The sequence below is a fragment of the Budorcas taxicolor genome, chromosome 1 (genome assembly GCF_023091745.1).
Source record: "Budorcas taxicolor isolate Tak-1 chromosome 1, Takin1.1, whole genome shotgun sequence".
NCBI classification, from domain to species: Eukaryota; Metazoa; Chordata; class Mammalia; order Artiodactyla; family Bovidae; genus Budorcas; species Budorcas taxicolor.
Genome location: NC_068910.1, coordinates 93,875,541 through 93,902,421, shown reverse-complemented (window position 1 = coordinate 93,902,421; position 26,881 = coordinate 93,875,541). Strand labels below are relative to the sequence as shown.

Below are 26,881 nucleotides of genomic sequence, written 5' to 3'. Positions count from 1 at the left end.
TGGACTGTAGCCTACCAGGCTCCTCGGTCCATACGATTTTCCAGGCAAGAGTACTGGAGTGGGTGGCCAACTTCTCCAGGACGTCTTCCCGACACAGGGATTGAACCCAGGTCTCCTGCACTGTAGGCAGACGCTTTACTGTCTGAGCCACCTAGAAAGAAACATAATTCCCTTTATAGTATCAGAATCAGTATTTTTTTTCTATGGTCACATTTCTTCACTTAGACCATTATCAAATCAATGTTGAATCAAAAGGAAGACTGCTAAACCCCGAAGGGCAGACTCTTTCTACCCAGCTAAACTCTCTCTAATCCATTTTGAGTAACACAAATGATGATGCCTCATTTTGAGGGATGTAGCGGGGAAGTGTGGGTATAGGAGATCTCTTTTGAGGTCCTTCTGTTTGCTAGCCATTAAAAAAAAAATCTAGTTTAATATTTCTAGGTGCCCTGTAAGGTAGGTTGTGTTAGATTCATGTGACCGAACAGGAAATGAGGGCTTTATATAACTAACTTCCTCCAGCACATGACTGGTGAAGGACGAGCAGTGTGTTACAAAGCCCATGTTCTTCCTCTTTCTGTCCATTCATGGTGCATACATGTGGTCGGTGGTGGCAGTAACAGTGACATGAGCAATGCTGATTTATTTCTGTAATGTTCAAAGTGATTTTGTTATAGTTCTGAGAGAACAGGCAGCATGAGAGAATCATATACAATCTCATGGCATGAGCTTTTCTCCCATCAGGTTCCGTCAGTACCTCACCATCACCCTCTACAAATTCTTCCCCATGACCCCTGTCATCATCATCCAAAAGAAAAGGAAAAAAAAAAAGTACTTTTAAAGAATAAAACATGAAATAATTGACTCAGGTCAGTTACTGTGATTTCTCTTCATTCTGGAGGAGAATGTAAATGTGCTGTAGTTCTTTGTTCAAAGTGAGACTCTTCTGGTACATCACGTCAATTAAGTTTACTGTGAAATATTCACATAAGTGTTAAGCCCTCATAGATCATTTATAAAGTATGTGTCTTGGTAGATACAGATTCTTATCACTCCAAGAGCATAAACAACACCAGTATCAAATGTTTTCAAATCTTTTGTCAGCATGCTGTTGAGGTGGGTGTGGGAATAACAGTGTAATAGCAGCCCCCTTTCCAAATGGCTCTTCAAACTGTTACAATACTGCAGTGTTTAGAGGAGTGATCATCAAGTATGGCTTGTGAAGACTATGTGAATACAGGCCAAAAATATTTAAAACTAGGGGAACAGATGAGTAAATAGTTGGATCTGACTCAAGATCTTTGCAATATTTTCATTAAACTGCTGCAAGATGTACTTTTTAAAATGTAAATTCAGACACTGACATTTGCAACCTGTACACAGAGTTTCTTATGAGCAAATAAGGTCACTTGGATGATTCACTGAAGTGTGATCACTGAAGGCAGAGATGTGGCTGTGAGTTGCTTAGTTTACAGGAGCCTTTGAAGCATGGTTATATAACATTCTGTGTTTATTAGAATCTGGGCTTTGTGCAGCAAATAAAAACAAAGTACTTAATTTAGAATTAGCTAGATGGCCACATTCTATTCAGATTTGATATGTAAAGGTTAATTTCTGGACTAAAAATGTAGAGCTTAACATTATACTTTTCCACATTTACCAAGTTTTGATTAAAAAAAATTTTTTAAAGAAATATGTGTTTCTGATAAAAGATCTATATAGTGACTTTGAACACATTTGCATATGTGAGGAGAGAGAAAGTGTGTGCTTTTCCCCTGTGTGGCCATATAGTGATGAAGCTCTTATGTGAACAGGGGCAGATAATCCTACTAACAGTGCTATATTTAAGTCCCTCTTGTTTTTCAATAGCTTCACTATGGATATATACTCATGGCCTTGGTTCTCCTTCTTTAGTTTCAAGATGAAAGTGATACTGCTAAACATTACCTAGAGGTACTTTCAGTAATTTTTCATTGTCGAACCCAGTCCAGAAATCGCTGAGATTTAATGATAATAACAAATGTGTAACCCCACCTCCACTGGCAATAAAGAGCCTACGATTTAGCTTCATTTCTCTACTCAGAAATTTGAGATGGATCACAAAGTAAGAAAAATATTTTGTAACTGATGTAACGCTTCAAGATTGGCTTAATATATATTCATAAGACTATAGGCAGTAATGAATAATGAGTGAGCCCTTACTACACACATATGTTTTCAGATTTTTTTAGTAACTGAGTGCTATTCAGTGTCTCAGTGCTTCTGAGATATTCAACACCATTTCTGTTTTTGGTTCATAGCTCAATTGCTCAGTGATGGTCTCCTCTGGTTCCAGAAATTCGTCTAACAATAGCTCAGTCAAGATTTCCCTTCTCTGTTTCTTGTCCTTCTGGATAATAAAGAAATCAGAAATACTATTGCATTCTATAAAAACATTACATTCTCCCCTGTGAGTTGTAGCACTAACAAGGGGAAGACATTTGTTCCTAGCATAATTATTTTTACCAGTTTCTGAAAGGAGGTATTCAGTTCAGTTGCTCTGTCATGTCTGACTCTGTGACCCCATGGACTGCAGCACACCAGTCTTCCCTGTCCATCACCAACTCCCGGAGCCTGCTCAAAATCATGTCCATTGAGTCGGTGATGCCATCCAACCATCTCATCCTCTCTTGTCCCCTTCTCCTCCTGTCTTCCATCTTTCCCAGCATCAGGGTCTTTTCCAATGAGTCTGTTCTTTGCATCAGGTGACCAAAATATTGGAGCTTCAGCTTCAGCATCAGTCCTTCCAATAAATATTCAGGTATTATTATATGGAAATTGACTCCAAGATACTCGGTAAGACTGAGTATCTCTCTTACCTGCATATTAGCAATTATATTTTTACTTGGAATGTATGAGGTAAATATAAAACTAAATTGTTGATGGAAGGATGGATAGATGGATAGATAATGATGAAGAGAGAGATGGGCAGATGAGTGGATGATGAATAGATGGATGAATGGACGGATGGATGGATGGGTGGATAGATGGAGGATAGGACTCTCTCAAGGTGGAAAAGCTCTGAAGTTGTTTAAAATTAATTAATTAAGACACAAGGATTTATATAATTCATTGCTTTCCCCTTAAAACAGATATTTAATTAAATGGTAGAAAGGAAAAAGTTGATAAAACATTATAAATTCCATACATCATGATTTTGTAGAATTTAAAATTATGGAGTCTGCTGTCAGAATACTTGCTGAACAGATCTACCATCTATTCCAAACTTTTTACATTTTGCATGCTACAAGCACTTTACACTTACTATCTCATTTAGTAATTTTTTTTTCCTTTCCTGTGGAATAGCATTGCAAACTAATGGATGGAAAGCCACAATGAAACATTGGCCTGAAAGGTTTCATATCTGGCTTTCTTTTTAAATAGTCTTTTATTTAATCAGTCCAGAATAGATTGTTCTCTTCTATTTTGAAAAATAAATTCTATTTATCACCTTTATATCTGATGACATTTCTTTTAAGAGAGCATTCATTATCTACAATAAATCTCTAATACTGAATGTTAATTTACCTTTTACTTCTGGGTCTCTGTAGAAATTAGCACCCCTCCCCCCACCTTTCTTTTTTTCCCCCTACTGAATATCTCCTGCCTACAAGAAAGCTGCTTGGTTCTTCTGTAAGTGAGATATTTTTATTTTCACCATTTTCTATTAAGCTTTTATAACTCAGAATCTCACAGGGTCAAACTGAGGGCTCAGTGTTTCATTTAAATGTGAAAATGGTACCATGAGTATTCCACAAGATTTCTTAAAATTAATCCATGATATAATTACTGATTCCCTATAACTGTTTAAAGGCTCCTAAGGATATATGGATGCTATAGCCAAAAGAAAGTTATCTTTTTCCAGAGAAAAGTGGAAAAAAGTAAAGCCATGAACAATGTGTTCTCAGAAACAGTGGTTTCAGTTATAACCCTGTGTAAGAACCATTTCTGGTTCTATTAATGTGGTATCTTACCCTAATAATGGAAAAATGCCTAATTCCTATTTTAGTTGTGAAATCTATCTGTGAAACTTCCTGATATTCTTGGTAGTTATATGATATGAACTGTTGAATAAGGAAAGCATTCTTTAGATGTTATCAAGTAAAATTATTTAATTAATGAATGTGTAACTTAAGCCAGTCATATTACCTTTCATTGTTGTTGAGTTGCTAAGTCATGTCCAACTCTGCGACTCTGTGGACTGTAGCCCACTAGGCTCCTCTGTCCACGGGATTTCCCAGTCAAGAATACTGAAATAGGTTGCTGTTTCCTTCTCCAGGGGATCTTCCTGACCCAGAAATTGAACCCGCATCTCCTGCATTGCAGGCAGATTCTTTACCACAAGGGAAGCCCCATTACCTTTTATTGGCAGACAATAAATGTCTATTATAGGAACACTAATTGAAACAAAATTATTTTATGTCTATAAAATAATAACCATTACTGTAATTTTTCTGATAAGTGCCTTATTATTTTTGTTTTTGTATGCTTAGTCACTTCAGTCATGTTTGATTCTTTGCAACCCTATGGACTTAGCCCACCCTCCAGGCTCCTCTGTCCATTGAATTTTCCAGGCAAGAATACTGGAGTGGGTTGTCATTTCCTGTTCCAGGACATCTTCCTGACCCAGGGATCAAACCCATGTCTTGGGTCTCCTGCATTTTCTGGCAGAGTCTTTACCACTGTACCACAAAGGAAATCCCCTTTATTATTTAGGTAGAGTCAATTATCAGTCCACTACTTTTGCTTCTAACCCTCTTCCTTTTTGTCCAGTTAAGGAAAGCAAAGGGAAAATTCGTTTCTATGGTGGTAGCATTCTTTTCTGATTCTGAAACATTCTTTTCTTCAGTTTATTCTCTTACCCTAACATTTTTTTCTCACAAAAGCTCATGTTACTTGTATGATTGTAGGTGTTTCTGGGTCTCATATTTGTAAAAATTGAGAAATATGCTCTTATTACTTTGTTGTTCAGTCACTCAGTCATGTCTGACACTTTGCAACCCCGTGGACTGCAGCACTCCAGGCTTCCTTGACCTTCACTATCTTCCAGAGTTTGTTCAAACTCATGTCCATTGAGTCGATGAGGCCATCCAACCATCTCATCCTCTGTTGCCCCCTTCTCTTCCTGACTTCAAAATTTCCCAGCATTAGGGTCTTCTCTAATGAGTCCACTCTTCACATCAGGTGGCCAAAGTATTGGAGCTTCAGCATCAGTCCTTCCAACGAATATTCAGGACTGATTTCCTTTAAGATTGACTGGTTAGATCTCTTTGCTTTCCAGTGGGAATCTAAGAGTCTTCTCTAACACCACTGTTCAAAAGCATCAATTCAGCCTTCTTTATTGTGCACCTCTCACATCCATACATGACGAGTGGAAAAGCCATAGCTTTGACTAGACAGACCTTTACTGTATCTGCTTTTTAATATGGTGTCTAGGTTTGTCATAACTTCTCTTCCAAACATCAAGCATCTTTTAATTTCATGGCTGCAGTGACCACCTGCAGTGATTTTGGAGCCCAAGAAACTAAAGTATGTCACTGTTTCCATTGTTTCCCAGTCTATTTGCATGAAGTGATGGGGCCAAATGCCATGATCTTATTTATTTGAATGTTGAGATTGAAGCCAGCTTTTTCACTCCCCTCTTTCAATTTCATCAAGATGCTTTTTAGTTCTTCTTCACTTTCTCCCGTAAGGGTGGAGTCACCTGCATACCTGAGGTTATTGATATTTCTCCCGACAGTCTTGATTCCAGCTTGTGCTTCATCCAGCCCTGCATTTTGCATGTTGTACTCTGCATAGAATTTAAATAAGCAGGGTAACAATATACAGCCTTGATGTACTCCTTTCCCAATTTGCAACCAGTCCGTTGTTCCATGTCCAGTTCTCGCTGTTGTTTCTTGACCTGCATACAGATTTCTCAGGAAAACTTCTCAGAAAAAATTCTCTTTCAGAATTTTCTGCAGTTTGTTGTGATTCACTTAATCAAAGACTTTTCCATAGTCAATAAAGCAGAAGTAGATTTTTTTTTAATCCTCTTGCTTTTACTATGATACAGTGGATGTTGGCAATTAGACCTCTGATTCCTCTGCCGTTTCTAAATTTAGCTTGTACATCTGAAGTTCTCAGTCTACTCTTGAGGCCTCACTTGCAGATTTTTGAGAATTACCTTGTTAGCATGTTAAATGAGTGCAACCGTGCAGTAGTTTGAATACTCTTTGGCATTGCCCTTCTTTGGGACTATAATGAAAACTGACCTTTAAAATGCAATACTTGTTAAATAACTATAAAAATAAATAATTAAGTCTACATAGAATTCAATTCAAAATGTGCCAGAGTTTTTACTCATTCAATTGTGTAAGTGATCTTTATGTTTGACTTATCACAGCCAAAACATTTGTTGATTTTGTTTTGAATTGTACAAAAATGCACTTTGCAAAAACAACTCAGCAGCTTACTCTTTCCATGTGTAATTCTCTTCCACATCTGCCTAGTAAGATTAAACCAATATGATGGGTTTATAAATGCTTGTAAAGTACTATGCTAGATTTATTATACCCCTGGGAAATACATATATTAGCAATCACATAATGTGAGTTTATAGCTCTTTCACTCAATGTTTTTGATGCCTATGGAGAAATGTTTACTTTGAACCTTTCCTCTCACAATGCTTAACCTAGGGAAAATTTTGATAGGCATGGGCTATGTGCCCAGAAGTGCTCCGAAATGACTCAGCATAATGATGCATGTTTGGGCACATACACGCACATCCACAAACTCCAGTAGGCTTTGCTTGACACTTTCTCAAGGGAAGCTAGCTCAGCGCCTTCTCATTTACCTTTCTAAAGCACCAAGTAAGCCCTAAGGTATTAGATTTTCTATTTGGTCTTAAAAATTAAAATACAAAGAAGCATATATATTGACTATGGTAGTGGTGGTTCTTAGTCACTAAGACATGTCCATGTCTTATGATCCCATGGACTGTAGCACAATAGGCTCCTCTGTCCAAGGGATTTCCCTCACAAGAAAATTGGTGTGTACCAATATATTGATGATTCATTACCGCTAATAAGTTCTGACTTCAAATATATCAAAAGGATGTTTCTGCTACCAGCACTAAATGAATCAGCCTTCAAATGGTTAAGTATTTTAATGTTCATTTACTTTGCAGACTTTAACTGGCAGATGGTGGTAGAGTGATAGAAAATATTATACCTAAGTGCATATCCTGGCCTTGCCAAATTATATATATATATATACATAATGTACATATATATGTGTATATATATGGTTTCACAAGTTACTGTGATGTTCAGTGCTTAAGTTCAGTCATCTGTATAAAGAAAGCTCACCAGTCAGGTTGATGATACAAGTCTTTGAGTATATGTCAGCTTTAGTGAACATGTAATCATTTACCCACTTCAACTAAGAATTATATAAAATGTCTATCTCCAGGGCTCATACCAATCAGTTATTCACTTGAGAACTAATTGCTTCAAGCTGACATGCATTTGTTTAACTGTTGTGACTATTCTAAAAAGAAAGAAAAAGAAATCTTTTAAAATGTTTCAAGTAAAACTTTATAATGAAGTGGCATTGTGTTAAAAGTTATATTGTACAGATCTGTACAGATAAGGGAAGAAACTCAAGGTTGTTTTTTATGACTGAAGTAGTATTAAGTTATTTCTTAAAGTTTAGCAAAAGTACGCATAGATCAAAACCCAGGGAGGAGACTGCAATAGGAAAATAATGCAAAGAAGATCCACTCAGTAAATATGCCAGGTATTAATCCAGGTCCTAGGTAGAGGGGAGGAGGGGGCGTGTAGAGAAGGACAACTCTCTTATAGAGATCTATTTAAATTAAAGAAAGAGAACAAATATAATAATTAAATTTATAGGATGATGAAAGTGGATAATGCTATGTTGAAAAATTGGGGCAAATACAAGAGGGTGTGTTGTGTGCTTAGTTGCTTAGTCGTGTCTGAATCTTTGCGACTCCATGGACTGTAGCCCCCCAGGCTCCAGTGTCCATGCAATTCTCCAGGCAAGAATACTGGAGTGGGTTGCCATGCCTCCCTCCAGGGGATCTTCCCAACCCAGGGATCGAACCCAGGTCTCCTGCATTGCAGGCAGATTCTTCACCAACTGAGCCACCAGGGAAGTGTTTAATTTTCAGTTAGGATGTTCAGAGTAGTCTTCTCAGTCTTTCTCAAAAGCATAAGGATCATTAAAAAAATAAAATAAAAATTTTAAGTGTGTAGTCCTCAAAGAGTCCAAGGTACTGTCCAGTTAAGCTTCAGTGTTCAATCTTTTTAAATAACAGGGAAATTGTTTAGATTCTAGTGAGAATAGAGTCATGGAGGAAAGGAAGGGGAATAAAGGTCAGAAAGAAAGAAAAGGCCAAGTTGGATTAAAAAGTAAGAGACTAAGTTGACATACTTTTACATTTTTCATCACTTAAGCTAGCAGATTAAATGGTCCAGGGCCAATAATAATAATAATAGTATAAAGAGCAGCTAATAACTTGGGTACTTTTCCCAATGCTAGGCACTCTGTTAAGCATTTGATGTACACTGTTTCTGTGAATCCTCACAGTTACCCTCTGATATATTATCCCAGTTTTAACAATGAGAAACTTAGCTTTAAGGAAATTCGGTAACTTGCTGGAAGACACATATGGTTGGTAATTAAGAACTCAGACTAGAATTTAATTGTTGGACCCCAGAGCCATGCACCCACTGTATTTTACTGTTGTAGGAGGCTTTCTCCTATTCTTGTCTGTCTGCATGAAATGGCTTAGATGATGCTTACTTATGCTTGCAATTCTTATTATTTTTCAGGAATTTTGAAGTTTCCAATGATCTTCTCCCTTTATATATATTGCACAGAACTCAATTAAAGGCTGTATTAACATAAGTTTGAGTGAAGATGTTTCTTTATAGCCTATGTTAAAATTGAGTTCAAAAGCACAATATATTTGTAAAAAATGTTGCATCTGCATGGTCAAAACTTATTTTGATGAGAAAGCATGTGTTTGAAAGATGTATAAAAATCTGTTGTTTTTCTCTTTTGCAGTTCTCACTAGCCAATATTGCTTCATCAAATAATTGAATTTATAAGTTCTTTGGATAATCCTTGGGGCTTCCTTGGGTATCTCAGTTGGTAAAGACTCTGTTTGCAGTGCAAGAGACCCGGGTTCGATCCCTGGGTCAGGAAGATCCCCTGGAGAAAGGAATGGCAACCCACTCCAGTATTCTTGCCTGGAAACCCCATGGACAGAGTAACCTGGTGAGCTACCATCCATGAGGTCCCAAGAGTTGGATAGGATGTAGCAACTAAACCACTACCCTTGGCTAATCGTTAATGGCACAGGCAAATAGCAAAAATTTTAAAGGGTAGTTAGTCTATATGTGTGAGCATATTTTTTTTGTTATTTTCTTTTCTTGAGTTACTGAGGAAAAAAATGACATTTTTTAGTTCAATTATATAATCTTCTAGGACAAAGAAAAGTTGCTAATTAGGTTAGTCAAAGAATTCTGTAAAGTATTTAGAATAATATCCTTATTTGCATAGAGAAATATGTAGTGCTCAATATTTAATATTATCATTTGATTTGCTGTTACTGATGTATGTCATTAAGCATGCCTAAGAATAAACTAATAATGCGTGAAAATGCATTTCAAAAAGCATAGCAATCCATTAATTAATGTGATAGATTATATTTGAGTCCCTCCTCCTTTGAGTTTGTTTTATTGCTATTCTGCATTGTACAGTTTCTAAGAATGTATAATTAAGGAAGTAAATTTGCATGGACTAGAGTTTATTTTTTAGGCTAAAGTCAGAAACCTGTTCATGAAAGAAGCACATCCTAAACTATACTATAAATATACTTTTGTTTTGCACTTAATTAAAACATGTGGTTGTCATTTAAACTTGTAATGAAGACAGTGTTCACAAATTTGAATTCATATATAGCTCATATATTGAATTTGATCCTTTTTGCAAAGACAATAAAATTTTAATGTAAATGAATAAGAACTTTAAAAAATATATTGTACCCTTCAAGGGAAGCTCCATTTGCCTTTCATTATAATTTAAAATATACTTTGACTATATTCAGTAGTAAATTTCCTATTTATTTTTATATTACCCTCTGTTTTAATTTTATTTTAGAAATACTATAATATTGTAGGAGTTTTTTAAAACTAAAGTTAGGTAGAGAAAAAAAGCTAAATGGATATTGTTATTGAAAGTAATATACTTATAAATGCCCACAGCCATAAAATAGTTTCAAACAAATAATGAAAATATCAGAACTTATTTCCAGTGGTGAATTTTTAAGTCGCTATATATTCTAGTTGACAAAGCTAAAGACAGAAATGCCTAAATCAGACACACACATGCACCTGCCTCGCTCTAACACACATATACACCCATAAAATATACAGCAGCACATCACCAGGTTTTGCTACTTCTGTATTTGGAAAGAGACCAGAGAGAGCAAACTAAAGGTTGTCATTTATGACCTGGTCTATGGTTCAGGACAATAAATGAGGTATAATTTAAGTATACTTATGAAATAGAGGGGCAGATCTATTTGAGATGCTATACAGCCAAAATGCTATACAAGATTTGTGACTTGTGGTTGGCAATAAATTAAATTCAATTTATGAAGCATAAAAGGAGGAACATTACATTAGAACACTGAGGCAAGTCTTGTGCTGGCTAGTTATCTTTAGACTGTTAAAAACATGAAATTATTTTTATTTTCTACCACCTGTTCTTAGATTACCAGATGTTTGTTTACAGTTCCTTAGAATTTTATACCTAATGTTTTCTGCCTTTGATAATACATTCTTTCTGCTAGGATCACTTAACTCCCAAAAGTTATTGTAATCATAATACTGTGGGTGGGTTGATTAAAGAGTCATATCTGAAAATAGCATACCAAATTCATATGTTCTAAGTGTACATTTTTTAACATGTCAACTGGGATATGTCTTACAGTGATTGGCATGGTAGTGATATTTTTCTTTTTAGTGCAGTTGTATAAAATAATTCATCTTAAAATCGATGGTGTCTTAGATTTAAAGATATATGGTAACGTACCAGCTTTGCCATCTTTATGGTCATCTACTCACTAGAGAACCCCTTTTATTGTCACTCAGTCTGAAACCTCAGGGTTTGTACCTTACAATAAATTTCCCTAGTTTCATCAGCAGGAGTGAAGTGAGTTTAGTGCAGAATGGTATAAATGATAGTACTTCTTACATCAAAATCCTTATACTTTGAACAGACACTTTATCAAGTGGCTGAGCAAACACAGCAGCTTTTGAAGTATTTGAAGAGCCATTGAATTTAAGAGTCTTCATGCCTTCACTGTTCTTTAATCTTATTAGTACAGGTCTTCAGAACATGGCTCTTCCTTGGTTCAAATTTAAGGACATAGATTATAAAATAATGCTTAAGACTTCATATCGACTTCAACCTGTTGATAGACATATCAAATACTTAGGAAGCTCTTGAATTTAAAATAAGAAGAAATCAAAATATTTAAAATGATATCCAAATGAATAGGGATCTATTTGATCTCCTTTTAAAAAATCTCCATAAAATCTTTATCATTCTTTCACTGCTCTATTTTCCCCAGTTGAGCAAAGTACATTTTGTATACCCCAAACAACAGATCAGATGAACCAACTGGCAAAGAAATTGATCTAGAACAAATGCAACAAACCTCTGATATTCAGACTCCTTAAGTAACATTAAGAATTACAGTCCTTTAGCACCAATCTTTTAAACTTAATTAAACACTAGGATATCACTTTATCTATTTTTCTTATTTTTATTCTTCATGCCATGTTCATTCCAGCCTCTTTATGCTTAGAATCTTAAAATTAGAATTAAACAAAGAAACTGCCAGCAAAAACACTCTGCCTGATTCTTGGCATAAAACAGGCATCCACTTGTGGAGAGTAGGGTAATTAAGTCTACGTTTGACCTGTGTCTACATCCCAGCTCTGCCACGAAACTTACTGTGTGTCTTTGGGCATAATTCTTCCCCTTCTAAGGGTTTCCTCAAATTGGGCATCAGTTTCCCGTTTGAGTACCATCAGTTGTATATACAAAAAAAAACCTCATTGGTTTATGTGTGTCTGTCCGTTTGTACTATCCAAGTTTAACCACCACTGTTAGATTCCTGGCTGGTTTTTCTGACTTAGTCTTTCCCTTGTTCATTCTATTCTACCCTCCACCTTCAGGTTAATTTTGGTTGTTTGTTTTTGATTAGCATAACCTTTCTCACAAAGCTTCAACATATTCACACTTAATTATAAAATAAATCTGAACAGTCTAGCCAGCCTTCAAAGCTTTTTGTTTATGAACTGTCAATCCTACCTTCTCTCCTTGACTGTACCTCTCACTGAATATTGCCTTCTGCTTTATTTATGGACACTCATATGTGTTTCTAATCTCCCCTTAACAGGCTATGAGATGCACATAAACTAAAACTACATCTTAGTCATTTTTTTTAATATCTTGCACAGAGCCTCCTACATCGTGTGTATTTATTAAGTGAATGGGAAAAATAATTTCTTCTACGTTCCTCTAATATAAAATATAAGACATGTAATTTGGCCTTTCTTCATGAATCAGAATTGTCATCCTGAATATCAGTTTCAGAGATGTACTGAGAAGCTATAATGAGAAGGCAGTCTGCTAGATGTAGTGAGGCAGCTGTGAATAAAAGAGACGTGGAGGTGCTGAGATGTCCTGCAACATTTATCTACTGTGGAATTGGAAATCCTATGAAGAAGACATAAGGGTAAACTAGTTCTGAGTTATATTTTCAGAGGGATATTCTTTAGTGGCAGACAGGGCAGGGCTCTGCAGGGGTGTTGATGCTATGTGGGTCCCACGTCATGTGTGTCATCTGTGTGTGTGCCCACGTGCACATGAGAAAGAGGGAGTGAGGGAATGCCTGAATGAGAGAAGAGAAAAACAAAAATCCAGTTGCCCAGATAACCCTTTTAGAAACGTTTATTCTAAGCAGTGTTCCTAAAAGATGGGGTTTCCTGATTCTTAAGTAATATAGTAATTTACAATTATAAAGCTCTGTCACAATCATTACTTTTAACCTAGTGTTTTAAATTGTTGGAATTTCTGGAATTAAGGGTTGTGTTTTCTAAAGGAAGTTATTGTAGTCGCTGGGTAATATAGACATTCCAAAAGTAGCCACGGCAGAATTTTTTTTCTTTAAATTATAGATCAGAGAAATAGGTCTAAACTGATGTTTTGAAACTTTATGGCTTTTCCTTTATAGCTATAAATTATATACATTAAGTGAGTAGATTCTTACCATTTTCAGTGTGATGATCCCTTCAATGTCAAAAATATATTGATCCTTATATCACAATTGCTCTTTCAGTATCCTTCATTGAGAAAATATATAGGCAAAAAACTTACTATAAATTCTGTGACTTTTGAAAAGCCTCTATGTCATATTAATCAAAAAAGTGCACATTCTTTGAAATATAGTAGCAAATGGGTATAAGAACACATAATTTATTCTTCACACCGGTATATATAGAATCCCAGTCCCTTATAATAAGGTAATTGTGTGAGACTCTTATGATAACACAATGGCCAGTGACCATCCACCCACAGATTGGGAATCAGTGCTTTTCATGATATATTTCCTTTCTTCAGTCACTACTACCAATAATCTGTATTGTTAACCAATAACTTAACAATTGAGTAAGTATTTCTGAATGGATGTATTTCTGAAGGTGTTTCAGAATGAATTCTAGGTCTTTATTCTCTAAACTGTATTGTACTCTTTTTGTTTTTGTTTAATGCTTTTTGAAGATTCGTGCAAGTATTTCATGCACTAGGATGAAGAACAAAAGCTAAGCTTCTCTTTTAGTAGTTCCTTTCATACCACAGGGCTTCATTTATTTACCATGTCTCTAACGATTTGTTCTCGCTATCCTGTCCATATTTCTCCAGTAAATAAATCACGTGCTCAAATCATGTGAGTATGTTTAGAATATGCTTGTGCCCTGTAGTCATCTTTTGAATTCAGTCTTTGTCCCTCTCCTTCTTCTTTAAACTCATTAACATGCTGATTGTTAGATTTGCATTAGAGTAGACTGACCTGGATTGACTGAAATGGAGTCACCACTCCCAGCAAAATTCCTATGGTGCAACTATCTGCATCTCTTAAACAAAGGTCTAGGAATGAAAATGATAGTCATAGCTTCTTATCCCCATATACTTTAAATGTGATAGCTTTTGCTGTAATAAACATATACAAACATTTCTGAGATTAAATACCAGGAAAATGCAAAGCACCTAGGCACCCATCTGTCTCCCTCCTTAAGCTAGAAGAAACTTAAATTTCTAAGTATCCATGTATATTTACTTGTAGATTTTTTAACCAAGTATTTCTAGGCATTGTGAGTATAAATTTGAACATAGCAACCATAGCTATTCTTTTGTTATAAATACAATACTCAGTCAACTCAGTCAGTTCAGTTGCTCAGTCGTGTCTGACATTTTGCGACCCCATGGACTGCAGTGCGCCAGACTTCCCTGTCCATCACCAACTCCCAGAGTTTACTCAAACTCATGTCCATTGAGTTGGTGATGCCATCCAACCATCTCATCCTCTGCCGTCCCCTTCTCCTCCCACCTTCAATCTTTCCCAGCATCAGGGTCTTTTCAAATGAGTCAGCTCTTCGCATCAGGTGGCCGAAGTATTGGCATTTCAGCTTCAGCATCAGTCCTTCCAATGAACATTCAGAACTGATTTCCTTTAGGATAGATTGGTTGAATCTTCTTGCAGTCCAAGAGACTCTCAAGAGTCTTCTCCAACACCACAGTTCAGAAGCATCAATTCTTCAAAGCAGCACTCAGCTTTCTTTATAGTTCAACTCTCATATCCATACATGACCACTGGAAAAACCATAGCCTTGACTAGATGGACCTTTGTTGGCAAAGTAATGTCTCTGCTTTTTAATATTCTGTCTATGTTGGTCATAACTTTTCTTCCAAGGAGCAAGCGTGTTTTAATTTCATGGCTACAATCACCATCTGCAGTGATTTTAGAGCCCCCAAAAAATAAAATCAGCCACTGTTTCCACTGTTTCTCCATCTATTTGCCATGAAGTGGTGGGACCAGATACCATGATCTTTGTTTTCTGAATGTTGAGCTTTAAGCCAACTTTTTCACTCTCCTCTTTCACTTTCATTAAGAGGCTCTTTAGTTCTGCTTCACTTTGTGCCATAAGGGTGGTGTCATCTGCATATCTGAGGTTATTGATATTTCTCCCGGCAATCTTGATTCCAGCTTGTTTCTTGCAGTCCAGCGTTTCTTATGATGTACTCTGCACATAAGTTAAATAAGCACATATAAGTTAAATAAATACAATACTACTACCATAGCATCTGCCTCCAATGCGGGAGACCCGGGTTCGATCCCTGAGTCGGGAAGATCCCTGGAGAAGGAAATGGCAATCCACTCCAGTATTCTTGCCTGGAGAATCCCATGGACCGAGAAGCCTAGTAGGTTACAGTCCACGGGGTCGCAAAGAGTCAGACACGACTGAGCGACTTCACCTTACCATACAAATAGTTCATTGTGAAAAATCAGGTGTTAAATTGTAGCAGATCACATGATTACAACATGAATCCTGTGGCATAATGGATAGTATGTTTATATGAGCTTGTGCATTAATAGAAGCATGTGTCTGTAACCAAGGGTGCTCGGTCTTCAGAACACGTGTGCACCCTTAGTTCACTTCTGTCTTCCTCACTTTGTCAACCAGGATCTAGCAAACTAGAATGGATTCAGAGATGGGAAAAGAGAAACGGCCGTATCAAATGAGAAGTGATCGAAGGTTGTTGGATTCTATTTAATAAGTATTTAGTAATATATGTAGAGGACCAATGGAGATAGCATAGCTATTATTAAATATTTGAAAGTTACTGTATTTTGAAGTTATTCTTAAGGCTTTTCTGGGTGGAAAAAGTTTTCACAAAATCAAAATTCTGCTCAACATGGAGAAGAATTTCTAAAAAATGGAATTGGTTGATTGCAGAAAGAAGAAAGTAGATTCTTCACTAATAGGTATGGATGATCATGTGCCAAGCTGTGATAAAAGGATAACAAAGGTCCCGTGGGCATGTGGACTATAGAGCCTACAAAGCCCCTTTCAAACGTGAGAAACTGAAATAGTAGAGAAGAAATGAGAACATAGCACAAATCATCATTTAACAGTGTTCAGAATACTCGCTACTAAATCCTGTCTCAGACATATTATATAATGTCTCATTCAACTCCTGAACTGTTGTAATTCCTTAAGAGCTGTACGTACAAAATTGTGCTCGATTCAGATGCAGCAGAATACGGAGGACACAAGAGACTGGACCACAATACCGAATTCTTCTCGGAACCTTTTGAACATAATAACTGTCCCTGTTCTCTTTTGGTAAGTAAGATTTTAAGGTATTTTCATTTCATTTAAATTTATTCTGTATTTTCAAAGTCTTTTTGTCCAAGAAAACAACTCTTCAGCAAGTAAGCAACATGGAAACAAGCAGGGAGTAGGGAAGGGGTATTGATCGCACTAAGAAAACAGATACAATGTGTGGTGCTGGACTCACTGGGTTTTGGAAAAATAAATAATAAAGGATATTTAGCAGACAATTGGGGAAATTTGAATATTAATAGGATTAAAAAATATTTCTCAAGACATAAGAGGAAGGCAGGTTTTAGCTTTCCTTCTATTATATTTCTAACTTTTCTACAACAATTTACTTTTCTTCTGTTCTTGCAGCTTTCTGTGTTATGGACTATCAAATAAAGTTTCATTTTAAACATCTTAAAAGAATCTGTATATACCTTTTTTTTCTTTCATGTAGTCATTAAAGACTGTGAATTTATTCTAGTTATAAAATTCTCTGGTTTCTTTGTATTACTGAGGAGAGTGTTGTTTTATCTTAACTAAACTTTACTTTGTGAGGTTGACACAATGACAGGATACTACTAAATTGAATTTCTTTTTAAAATGTAGACTAAAATTTTGCCATTTACAACAATATGGATGGATCTGGAGGGTATTATGCTTAATGAAAGAAGTCAGAGAAAGATAGATATTATTTGTGATCACTTATATGTGGAATCTAAAAAATAAACAAGTCAATATAATAAAACAGAAATAGAGTCACAGATATAAAGAATAAACTAATAGTTACCAGTGGGGATAAGGAAGGGGTAGCAACAGGAGAGAGTTAGGGATTAAGAAGTACAAAGTACTATTTATGAAGTAAATAAGCTGCACAGATATATTGTACAGCACAGAAAATATAGCCAATATTTTATAATAACTACAAATGGAGTATAATATATAAAAAAATCTGAATCATGCTGTACACCTGAAACTATATTTCAATAAAAAAGTTGTAATGTAGATTCTGTGGAGAAATTCTTCATTTATGGCCAAGCCCACATCTGCATTATATATGTTTTGCTTTTTGTGACTAGTCAAGTATCTCTGTCTCTCTTTCTTTCTCATCCCTCTTCTTCTACCTGTCTGTCTCAGTGCTGCAGTTTTTTGTTTGCTTATTTCACAAGGAGAGGACTTGGATTAAGATTTGTTTCATGTATGTAAGGCCAAGGTGTATCCCATAATGTACAGTTTTATCATTGCTGTTTAATTCTCTCATTTAAAAAAAAAATTAGATGCATATCAAACATGAGAATCTGTATGATACCCCTTGCTCCCCGCTTTTGCTACTATATTCCCACCTCCAAGGATGGTGACAGCACCTTACTTTGTAAACTGCTATTATATATGTCAAAGACAGCAGGATAAAATAAAAGAACAGAGATGAATACGATTAAATTGTTGATTATCACCTCTGAGCAAAGCCAGTAGCCTTCGGAGACCTAGGTGTTACCCTCAGTGTATGTGTAGGGTGGTAGTATTGATGATGATGTTGATTTGGCTTTAGATGGAAATACAAATTCATATGTATTTTCAAGAGGGAGGGCTCACAGGTGCTAGCAGGTTCTTTCTTCACAGAATGCTTGCTGTGGTTGTCAGAACATTCAGTTTTGACATGTAAAATAAGACTGATAAAAATAGTTTCTGAAATGAATGAGAAAATGATCTTAAAGCTCTGAAATAACCGAAGAGTTAGACACCCCTGAGGGGTTAGGGAAGGTGACGGAGCTCATAAAGAGGGGTCATGGAGAAGCAACACCCAACTGTGATAAAGCCGAACTTGAACCATTGATGTAGACTGAAAGGAATTTGAAATTTCAGCCAGCAAATATGTTACATAGCTAACTTTCCTAAACGTTCAAGTAGCCAAAGAGGTTTATGTTGGTGAAGGAAGCCTGGTAATACAGGGAGAGGATCACAAAATGTCATGGCAGGGGATTTGGGGTTAAGTCACCAGTCTGCCATTTATGGATACCAGCTATGAGAACTTGAGTAATTTGACCTTTTTGTGCCTGAGTTTGCCTGTCTGTATAGTGAGGATTAATAATAGTATCCTGCCTACAGCAAGAGATTCTTAGGTATAAATTCATTGACACAGCCAAATTTTGTGGAAACTGCAAAATGCTGCTGTACATATATTTAAAAATTATTATTGTCATGGCTGTTCAATATTTATTTAGGTATTCTAAGCGTGCCAAGACACTAGATGCTTTGAGGACATTCTCCCAACTTTGGAGAAATTATCATCTTAGGCGAGGGCTTGCAATCTTTGAGGCTGGGCAGAAAATATCTTGACATCCTTTTGATTTTTTGAGGGCAAAGATATTCTGTCATAATTAAAACAAGCCAAGTAACCAGTGGCAGCCACAGACAGGAGATTACTTTTCAAGCACTAATTAAATTGATCTTGCAAATATGGACTGTGCAGTTCTAAATGAGCTGATGGAATGGAGAATGTCACATAAGTCTCCATAACAGGTAGAGAGATACATCCGTGCAAGCATTTGAGAAATAGAGCAGAACTTAACTACTACCTGTAATAGAATCCTGATCCCACTGGGTCAGGAGGTAAATATTGGTTCTGTCTTCCCAGCAGCAGCATCTTGTTTTTGATGACTACAGGTGCTTTAGGAATAACTCATTTTAAATAAGTCTTTAGATTCCAAATGAAATGATCATGGGTTTTAAGGTAAAAAATAAGGCACCTGGTAAATTAACTGCACTACAATTTTTTAAAAAAAGGTTGATGGTTAAGGATGATTTCTTAAGCAAGATGTGGGTACATAAAATAGTCATAGTATTCATTATGGTACGGTGACTTTTGAATAATTTATATTAATGCAGTGTAATAATTTTTTATAAAATATGGGAGCCCCAGCAGACCAGAGAATCTAATGAAACAAATTCCTTCTTACCTGAGTTATCTTTTGAAGATTCAAATATACATTCAGCATAAGAATGCCTCATTATAACGGAACTCTTTATTGAATTGATCAGTAATGTGCTGGGATCCAGTCAGGTTTTAGGTCTCATTTGACCTGCCTTCTGCCTCCCACATGCCTAGAATAAAGAGGGAAGGGGAGACAAAAATGTAACTTTTCCAGGAAATTTCTGTCCATCACAACTAGCACACTGTATTTGCCAAAGCTTTAATTTGCAAGCTCAGTAATCCAAAGGATCTGCTGAATAAGTGTCAAATATGTTTTCAAAGATAGCAACAAACAGAACTCAAAGGAATCTTAAAATAGCCATACATGCTGCAGCTTCAGCAGGTACCACCCCAGCATCTTCTTGATGTGCTCCATCAGTTAAAACTGTGAAACCAGAGAACTGCCTGTGTACTGCTGCTGAAATGTATATGCTAAGGTTGGAGTATCTCACAAATGCCAGGAAGCTATAAGGCAGAACTTTTCCATTCTGCTTTACTGGCAGTTTTTGGAAACTCCATTTTAGCGTAATGATTTCTCTACATTTTAGCTTCTGATATAGGAACTTATATTTAACCTGTAACTTCATCAGTAAGCCAGGAGGGGCTGGGGTGCTTTCTTTTTCTTTTCTGATTCATAAATTCAGACTCCATAGCACAAATGAAAGAGCAGAGATGATTGAACCTGAAATAAATTAGATTGCTTTACAATAACTTAAGTAGTCTTAATGGTGAAATGTGAATAAAGCAATAGTTTTAGCATCTATTACTTTGCTAGTAAATATCCTTAATCTTAAGAAATAGATCTGTTTACTTCCATTCTAAATTTGGTGATTCTAAGGTAGACTTTTAGTTTAAATAGGGTGTTTGACATATATGTATCTTTTTTATTGTCCCTCAGTTGTAGGCATTGAAAATATAAATTAAGTTGAGAAATGTTTTTTGCTCTACCAAAAATTATGAAAATGTTTAGTTTGTTTTAAACAAATCAATTTTAATTCATAAACTTTTCTCTTTTTCATATTTCTAAATATATATTTCTACATAGAAATATTTACTAGATCACTTTTCTCTTAAGCCTAATGCAAAATAATGAATTATAATAAGTTTTTTCCTTAGAAAATATTTTATAAATTAAAGGATATATGTGAAAATTAAAATTATTTTACATCATCCTTATTTTTCAAAATAATTTGTGATAAACATATATGTAGATTGTTAAGATCTAATGCCCTTTTCAAGAAATGCTGTTTTCACTATGATTTATACAGTTGCTAAATTATACAATTTATAAGAACATTTTAAAATTTGCCTTTTAAGTATTTTTATTGAAAACTATTATTGTTTGCTGTTTCCAAATTTTTGAAAACCTGTTTTCAAAAACCATGTAATTAATATTTGTAAATCAATTTTGACCCAAGAACAACATAATACTTTGCTTGCTGCTGCTGCTGCTAAGTCGCTTCAGTCGTGTCCGACTCTGTGTGACCCCATAGACGGCAGCCCACCAGGCTCCCCTGTCCCTGGGATTCTCCAGGCAAGAACACTGGAGTGAGTTGCCATTTCCTTCTCCAATGCAGGAAAGTGAAAAGTGAAAGTGAAGTCACTCAGTCGTGTCCAACTAGTAGCGACCCCATGGACTGCAACCTACCAGGCTCCTTCATCCATGGGATTTTCCAGGCAAGAGTACTGGAATGAGCTGCCATTGCCTTCTCCAATATTTTGCTTAGATGGCATAATATAGTAGATCATTGTATGATCAGTTTTTGTTGTTTTTTTTTTTTAATCCATAGTAATAGTTGGTGTAGTGATTAAGTCATTATGTAGTCAAAATAACTGGGTAGATGGGATGCATTTTGACTCTCTTAATAAATGAACCGGATTATGCTGTGGCATTCTGATTCCTTGTGAAGAACAGAGTACAAAGACAGCTAAAAAAAAATAAAATTTATGACTTTACATTACACTGTCTCATATGTTCTTAATGTGATCCTAGCTCCAAAATGTTCATGGCTTAGTGACTAGTAAATGGGCATGGTGAATATGTTTATCAGCATATACTATCTGTGATGTGTATACTAAATGGTTTCTGTATACATAAAGCTTAAATATGAGATATTCATATTTAAATATAAGCAGTTATATTTAAATCTACTTAAAATACATTCATATTTCTTTTGCCATCGGAATCAAACTATTTATAGAATTAAAATTGTAAATCGAGATTTACAGAAGCCATTACTTAACACTAAATTATAGAGCCCCAAATTGTTTATGTCTGTAATTGTCTCATCATAAGAATTAGCTCTAATTATCTTAAGTATTTTAGTATAATTGGTAGTCATTTCCTAATTACTAAGAACATTGATTTATATATGCAGAACCTTAATAAAGAAGAAAACTCCAAAATTCATAAATAGCCATAGTTAAAAAAAAAAAAATCTGTTGCTTGGGGAAATTTTTTCATGTTGCCTATACTGCAAGGGCTCTGAAGCAACATGAGCATATTCTGGTAATTAACACTGCAGTGAAAAAGTATAATTATACAATATTCCTGTTAATGATATTGTACAATTGTCAACCAATGGTTTTTAAGCAGATAGTATTAAGCGACCACGAAGTGTGACTGGAATTGGCATCATAAAGGTCCTTGCATAAAATGGCCAGCATCATTTAGAGAGAATTCTTAGAGCATTTTTTAACAATTAAATGCCAAAAGAGGAAATTCAGTGCATTTATTGCAAACCTTGAAGTTCTTACATCACCCTCTTAGTTTTACTCTTAAATTTGGGCTAGCTAAAATACCAGAGATCACAGAGAGTAAGATTGCTTCTGAATTATCAGCTTATAGTTATTCATATTTCATTAATTAAATCAGTATGAGGTAGTAAAATCAGGGTAGATACCGAAACTGTGTAATATCCAGAACGAGACTGAGGCAGCGTCCTGATATATCGCTGTGCCACACTGAGCAGGGGCCTGCCTCTCCTTGTCCTAGGCCTGACACGTGCTTTACCGCTTCTTTCTCAGGAGACTTGGGCCAATCAGAATCTCTTTGTCTGCATATAGGGTCAAAGATACCTTAGAACTATTTTTAAGGTAAACAGAATTGAAATCCTTTTCTTCAGTTTCCCATGCTACTGAGACATTTAGATCAGTCTTCAGTTTTAGAATGGTCTTACTAGAACAAGAGTTGAACACAACTGAGCAACTGAACTGAACTGAATAGAACAATTCAGAACCATTCTGATTATAACCCGCTGTCCCACTGATTACTTACACCTAGTTACTATGATTCCCTAAACTAAACAGATAGGAGTCAGGCAGAACAGGTATCTCTCTCTTTTTTAAAATTTTTGACTCTGACATGTGGCATCTTAGTTATACAACCAGGGATCAAACTTACACCCCATGTATTGGAAGCACCAAGTCTTAACCACTGAAATGCCAGGGAAGTCCCAGAACTGCTCTCTCTTGATTCATGCCTGTTTTGAGAAGACTAGGAATTGACTAAATCTGACTGTTGATTTCTTTGATTTCTCCTCTCTGGCTTTGGTCTGTGTTGCTTTAGACTGTAGCGTCATTGTGGAAATAGGACATAGTTTGCACTTGATCTGTCTGGACCCCTGGGTATAGTCCTGCCTTTGTTCATGGGTAGCTCCGGCTTTCTTTTATTGAGCCAGTCTTATAACAACTTACCTATCGCTGTCAAGGAGAAAACATTGAATGGAAGAGATATTAACCATTAAAACATGATGTTAAAACATTAAAAAGCTATATGACATTAAAAACAATGTGTAAATTGTAGGGAAACTGATTATGATATTGAAATACACAGTTCCCCCCACTTAATGAACAGAAGGACATAATATTTATCTTTTGGAAGTTAAATACTGGATGGCATACCAGTCTGAGACAGTGAGTAACCCAGTAAACTGTTAGCTTGTGTGACATTTTTCTCAGATGACAGTGCTAAGTCACTCTTACTTTTAATTCAAGATTAGAAAAACTGTTCTCTAGTTATTTCATTTATAATATAAATTTTTCAAAATTTCATCATTTAAAAATTGCTTTAATCATTAATGTTCAAAATTAACTGTATTGGTGTATCTGATTTTTTTAAAACAGCTATAAGATGTCTTTATCACAGCAACCTTGTGGGAAAACCGTGTTCATTTGCTGACTTGAGATACACTGGACATACAGTTGTCTCCGTCAGTGAAAATCAGCTGTTCTGTTTTTTAATTTTTTTCCTTAAACCTCTGTGTTTTTTTTTTTTCATCTTTCATTCTAGTTCTAAACTATAAAAGCCTTTCTCTTTTTTCTTTTAAACCATTGGTCAAGTTTTCAGTTAAAGTAACTGAAAATTGTGCTTTATTCACAAATTCAGAAATGGGGACATACTCTCACAATGATGACAGTAATATGTAATATTATTTTTACTGTCTGCTTTGTTAATAACAGTTAATCCCTATGTGTAAAATAGCACACAGTTAAGCATCAAGCAGTTCAAATCACTTCTCAGCTTTATAAAAACTATTTTAGATGCAAATATATTAAAGAATATCTTGTGAAATATACACATATTGATCCCACAATTACTTCTTCCTTTATTCATTCTTTTATTTAGTCATCACTGGCACCTACTTTATCCACTGGCACCTACTAAAAGTTAGAAATACGAAGACATATGGCCTCTGCCCTGGTAAACCTAATAGTCTAGTGGGAAGGGTTGATCATGAACTTGAAAAAAAATTACAAATTGTGTTAAATGTTCAGATAGAAAGAAAAATGGTGCTGTGATAGAAAATGAACTGGAGACACCATCAGGTCTAGAGTTGTCAAAGAACACCTCTCCATGGAGTTGGGATTTTTCAAGATCTAAGAGAAATATCAATAACCTCAGATATGCAGATGACACCACCCTTACGGCAGAAAGTGAAGAGGAATTAAAAAGCCTCTTGATGAAAGTGAAAGAGGAGAGTGAAAAAGTTGGCTTAAAGCTCAACATTCAGAAAACAGATCATGGCATCCAGCCCCATCACTTCATGGGAAATAGATGGGGAAACAGTGTCAGACTTTATTTTTGGGGGCTCCAAAATCACTGCAGATAGTGACTGCAGCCAGTTATGACCAACCTAGATAGCATATTGAAAAGCAGAGACGTTACTTTGCCAACAAAGGTCCGTCTAGTCAAGGCTATGGTTTTTCCAGTGGTCATGTATGGATGTGAGAGTTGGACTGTGAAGAAAGCTGAGCACCGATGAATTGATGCTTCTGAACTGTGGTGTTGGAGAAGACTCTTGAGAGTCCCTTGGACTGCAAGGAGATCCAACCAGTCCATTCTGAAGGAGATCAACCCTGGGATTTCTTTGGAAGGAATGATGCTAAAGCTGAAACTCCAGTACTTTGGCCACCTCATGTGAAGAGTTGACTCATTGGAAAAGACTCTGATGCTGGGAGGGAGTGGGGGCAGGAGGAGAAAGGGGACAACAGAGGATGAGACGGCTGGATGGCATCACTGACTCGATGGACGTGAGTCTGAGTGAACTCGAGGAGTTGGTGATGGACAGGGAGGCCTGGCGTGCTGCGATTCATGGGGTCGCAAAGAGTCGAACATGACTGAGCGACTGAACTGAACTGAACTGAAGAGATAGGAAACTAGCCCAGGAAAGAGTGTTCTGAACAGGGGACCAGGCAGAGGCCAAGATCGCGAGGAAGGAAGGGAAAGATGTGGTGTGTTCAAGGACCCGCAAGGCTCTGTGGCCAGAGCTGGTAAAGGGAGAAGGGATAAGTGAAGAGCATATCTGAGAGGGGAGGTGCACATATTCAAGAAGAAGCTGAATCAGGACTCTGCAGGGCATGCAAAGAAGTGGATTGCACCTTCAGTCAGTGGCAAGCCTCTTGACTGATTTAAATTGGGGCAGGGACTAAAATACACATGATAACTTTATACTATTACTGTTAAGGTTTTGTTCCTAAAATGACAGGAGAAACACAAACCAGAACGATAATAAGTGTCCTGACTTGACCAGTCTTTTGTATGTGACTTTTATTTACCTCCAGTTGTGAACTGGAGGGCAGCCTGCCTTCCCCACCTGCTAGTTCGGAACCAGAGCCGCCAAGGCTATTTCTGTCCTTTGTGTCTGGGGAGCATCGGTATTGTAAAGCGTATGGAGCCCTCTAGCGGTGATCGTTTTAAAGGCGTCTTAATGCCAGAACTGTCGAATAGAGCCTCCTCAGAGCCAGTAGAATTGTAAATTTACGGAATAGCGGACTGCATCGTGCTTTGATACGATATCAAGCCCAGTGTTTCTTTCAAATGCACTGACACGACTGTGTTGATTTAGGTATACATTCCAAACCGAGTGGCCCTCATCCTTCGCAATGTGGACCTGCCCAACTGAGGAGATCTGATTTCAGCTCCCGCAGAGGAAGACCTGTGCTTTGTTTTCCCACGCTCACTGTCCCAGAACTTGTAATGTGTAAGCTTTTCAAAATATATTCGTCTAGCCGAAATGTCCGATGTCTGAAATTCAGTATTGGTTTATGAAAATGAATGTCAAACTTTATTCTTTAAAGAGTAGAAGGGGACATATTTTTGAAATTTTAGCGATCCTAGACTACATTGTCCAGCTAGAATCCTTGAAGTGTTGTATATCATGTCTTTAAAGAATTTTGCCTTACAGCCCAATTATTTAATCCTTTTAAGTTCAAATTTGAATCATGTGTCCATGTTTGATTATTTCTGTTGAATGAATACAGTATTTTTTTAAGGCAAATATTTGGTGACTTTAATTTGTTCTGGTATCTCTGGGTCTAAATTACAAGACACTAGAGATTGTTACTTTCCTTTTTCAAAATGTGTTTAGAAATACTGTAATAAATATATAGTAATACTATAAAACAAAGAATTGTGTCAGATATAAAAGTTGTTGCCTATGAACCCATCCATGCCTTATTTTGCATAAGTTTTACCTTTCGGTCTCTATTTCATTTAATATCTTGGTAGATGCTAGTATCTTCATTTCTGAAGGCTTGACCTGGTAATTGTAACATTTCAGAAAACATCTTTTACTTTCAACCAGTAAAAAAATATTGCACAGTTGTCTCTGCTAATGTTTATTTTACTGTGATGTTATGTAATTTTTTTAGAGTGAAATTTAAATGCCTATCTCAGCTCTGAGATCTTCCCCACACTTATGCACATATGCATGATAGACTAAGTGTGGGAGTTAATACTTTTTTTTTTCTTTAGGTACTATTGTAACTTGAAATTATACCAACCAACTCAGATATCTTTAAGCTCCTCTCCAGCTCTAAACCTGAACACTTTTAGAAGCTGAGTTAACTGCTTCGACAGTTAATAGTGAGATATTCCATCATGAAATTGTCCCTTAGTTTATTAAAT

At 36.2% G+C, this 26,881-nt stretch overlaps 1 protein-coding gene across 1 annotated transcript in view; it reads left to right on the top strand.

Annotated features, from left to right (window-relative positions):
* The window catches only part of GBE1 (1,4-alpha-glucan branching enzyme 1), a 302,051-nt gene extending 275,900 nt beyond the window's left edge, over positions 1-26,151 (top strand). Inside the window, exons 15-16 of the mRNA XM_052636457.1 lie at positions 16,409-16,526; positions 25,821-26,151. Coding sequence (XP_052492417.1) covers positions 16,409-16,526; positions 25,821-25,877 — 175 coding nt within the window. The 3' untranslated portion in view covers positions 25,878-26,151. The remainder of the gene's footprint in view (positions 1-16,408; positions 16,527-25,820) is intronic.
* Positions 26,152-26,881: the final 730 nt, after the last annotated feature.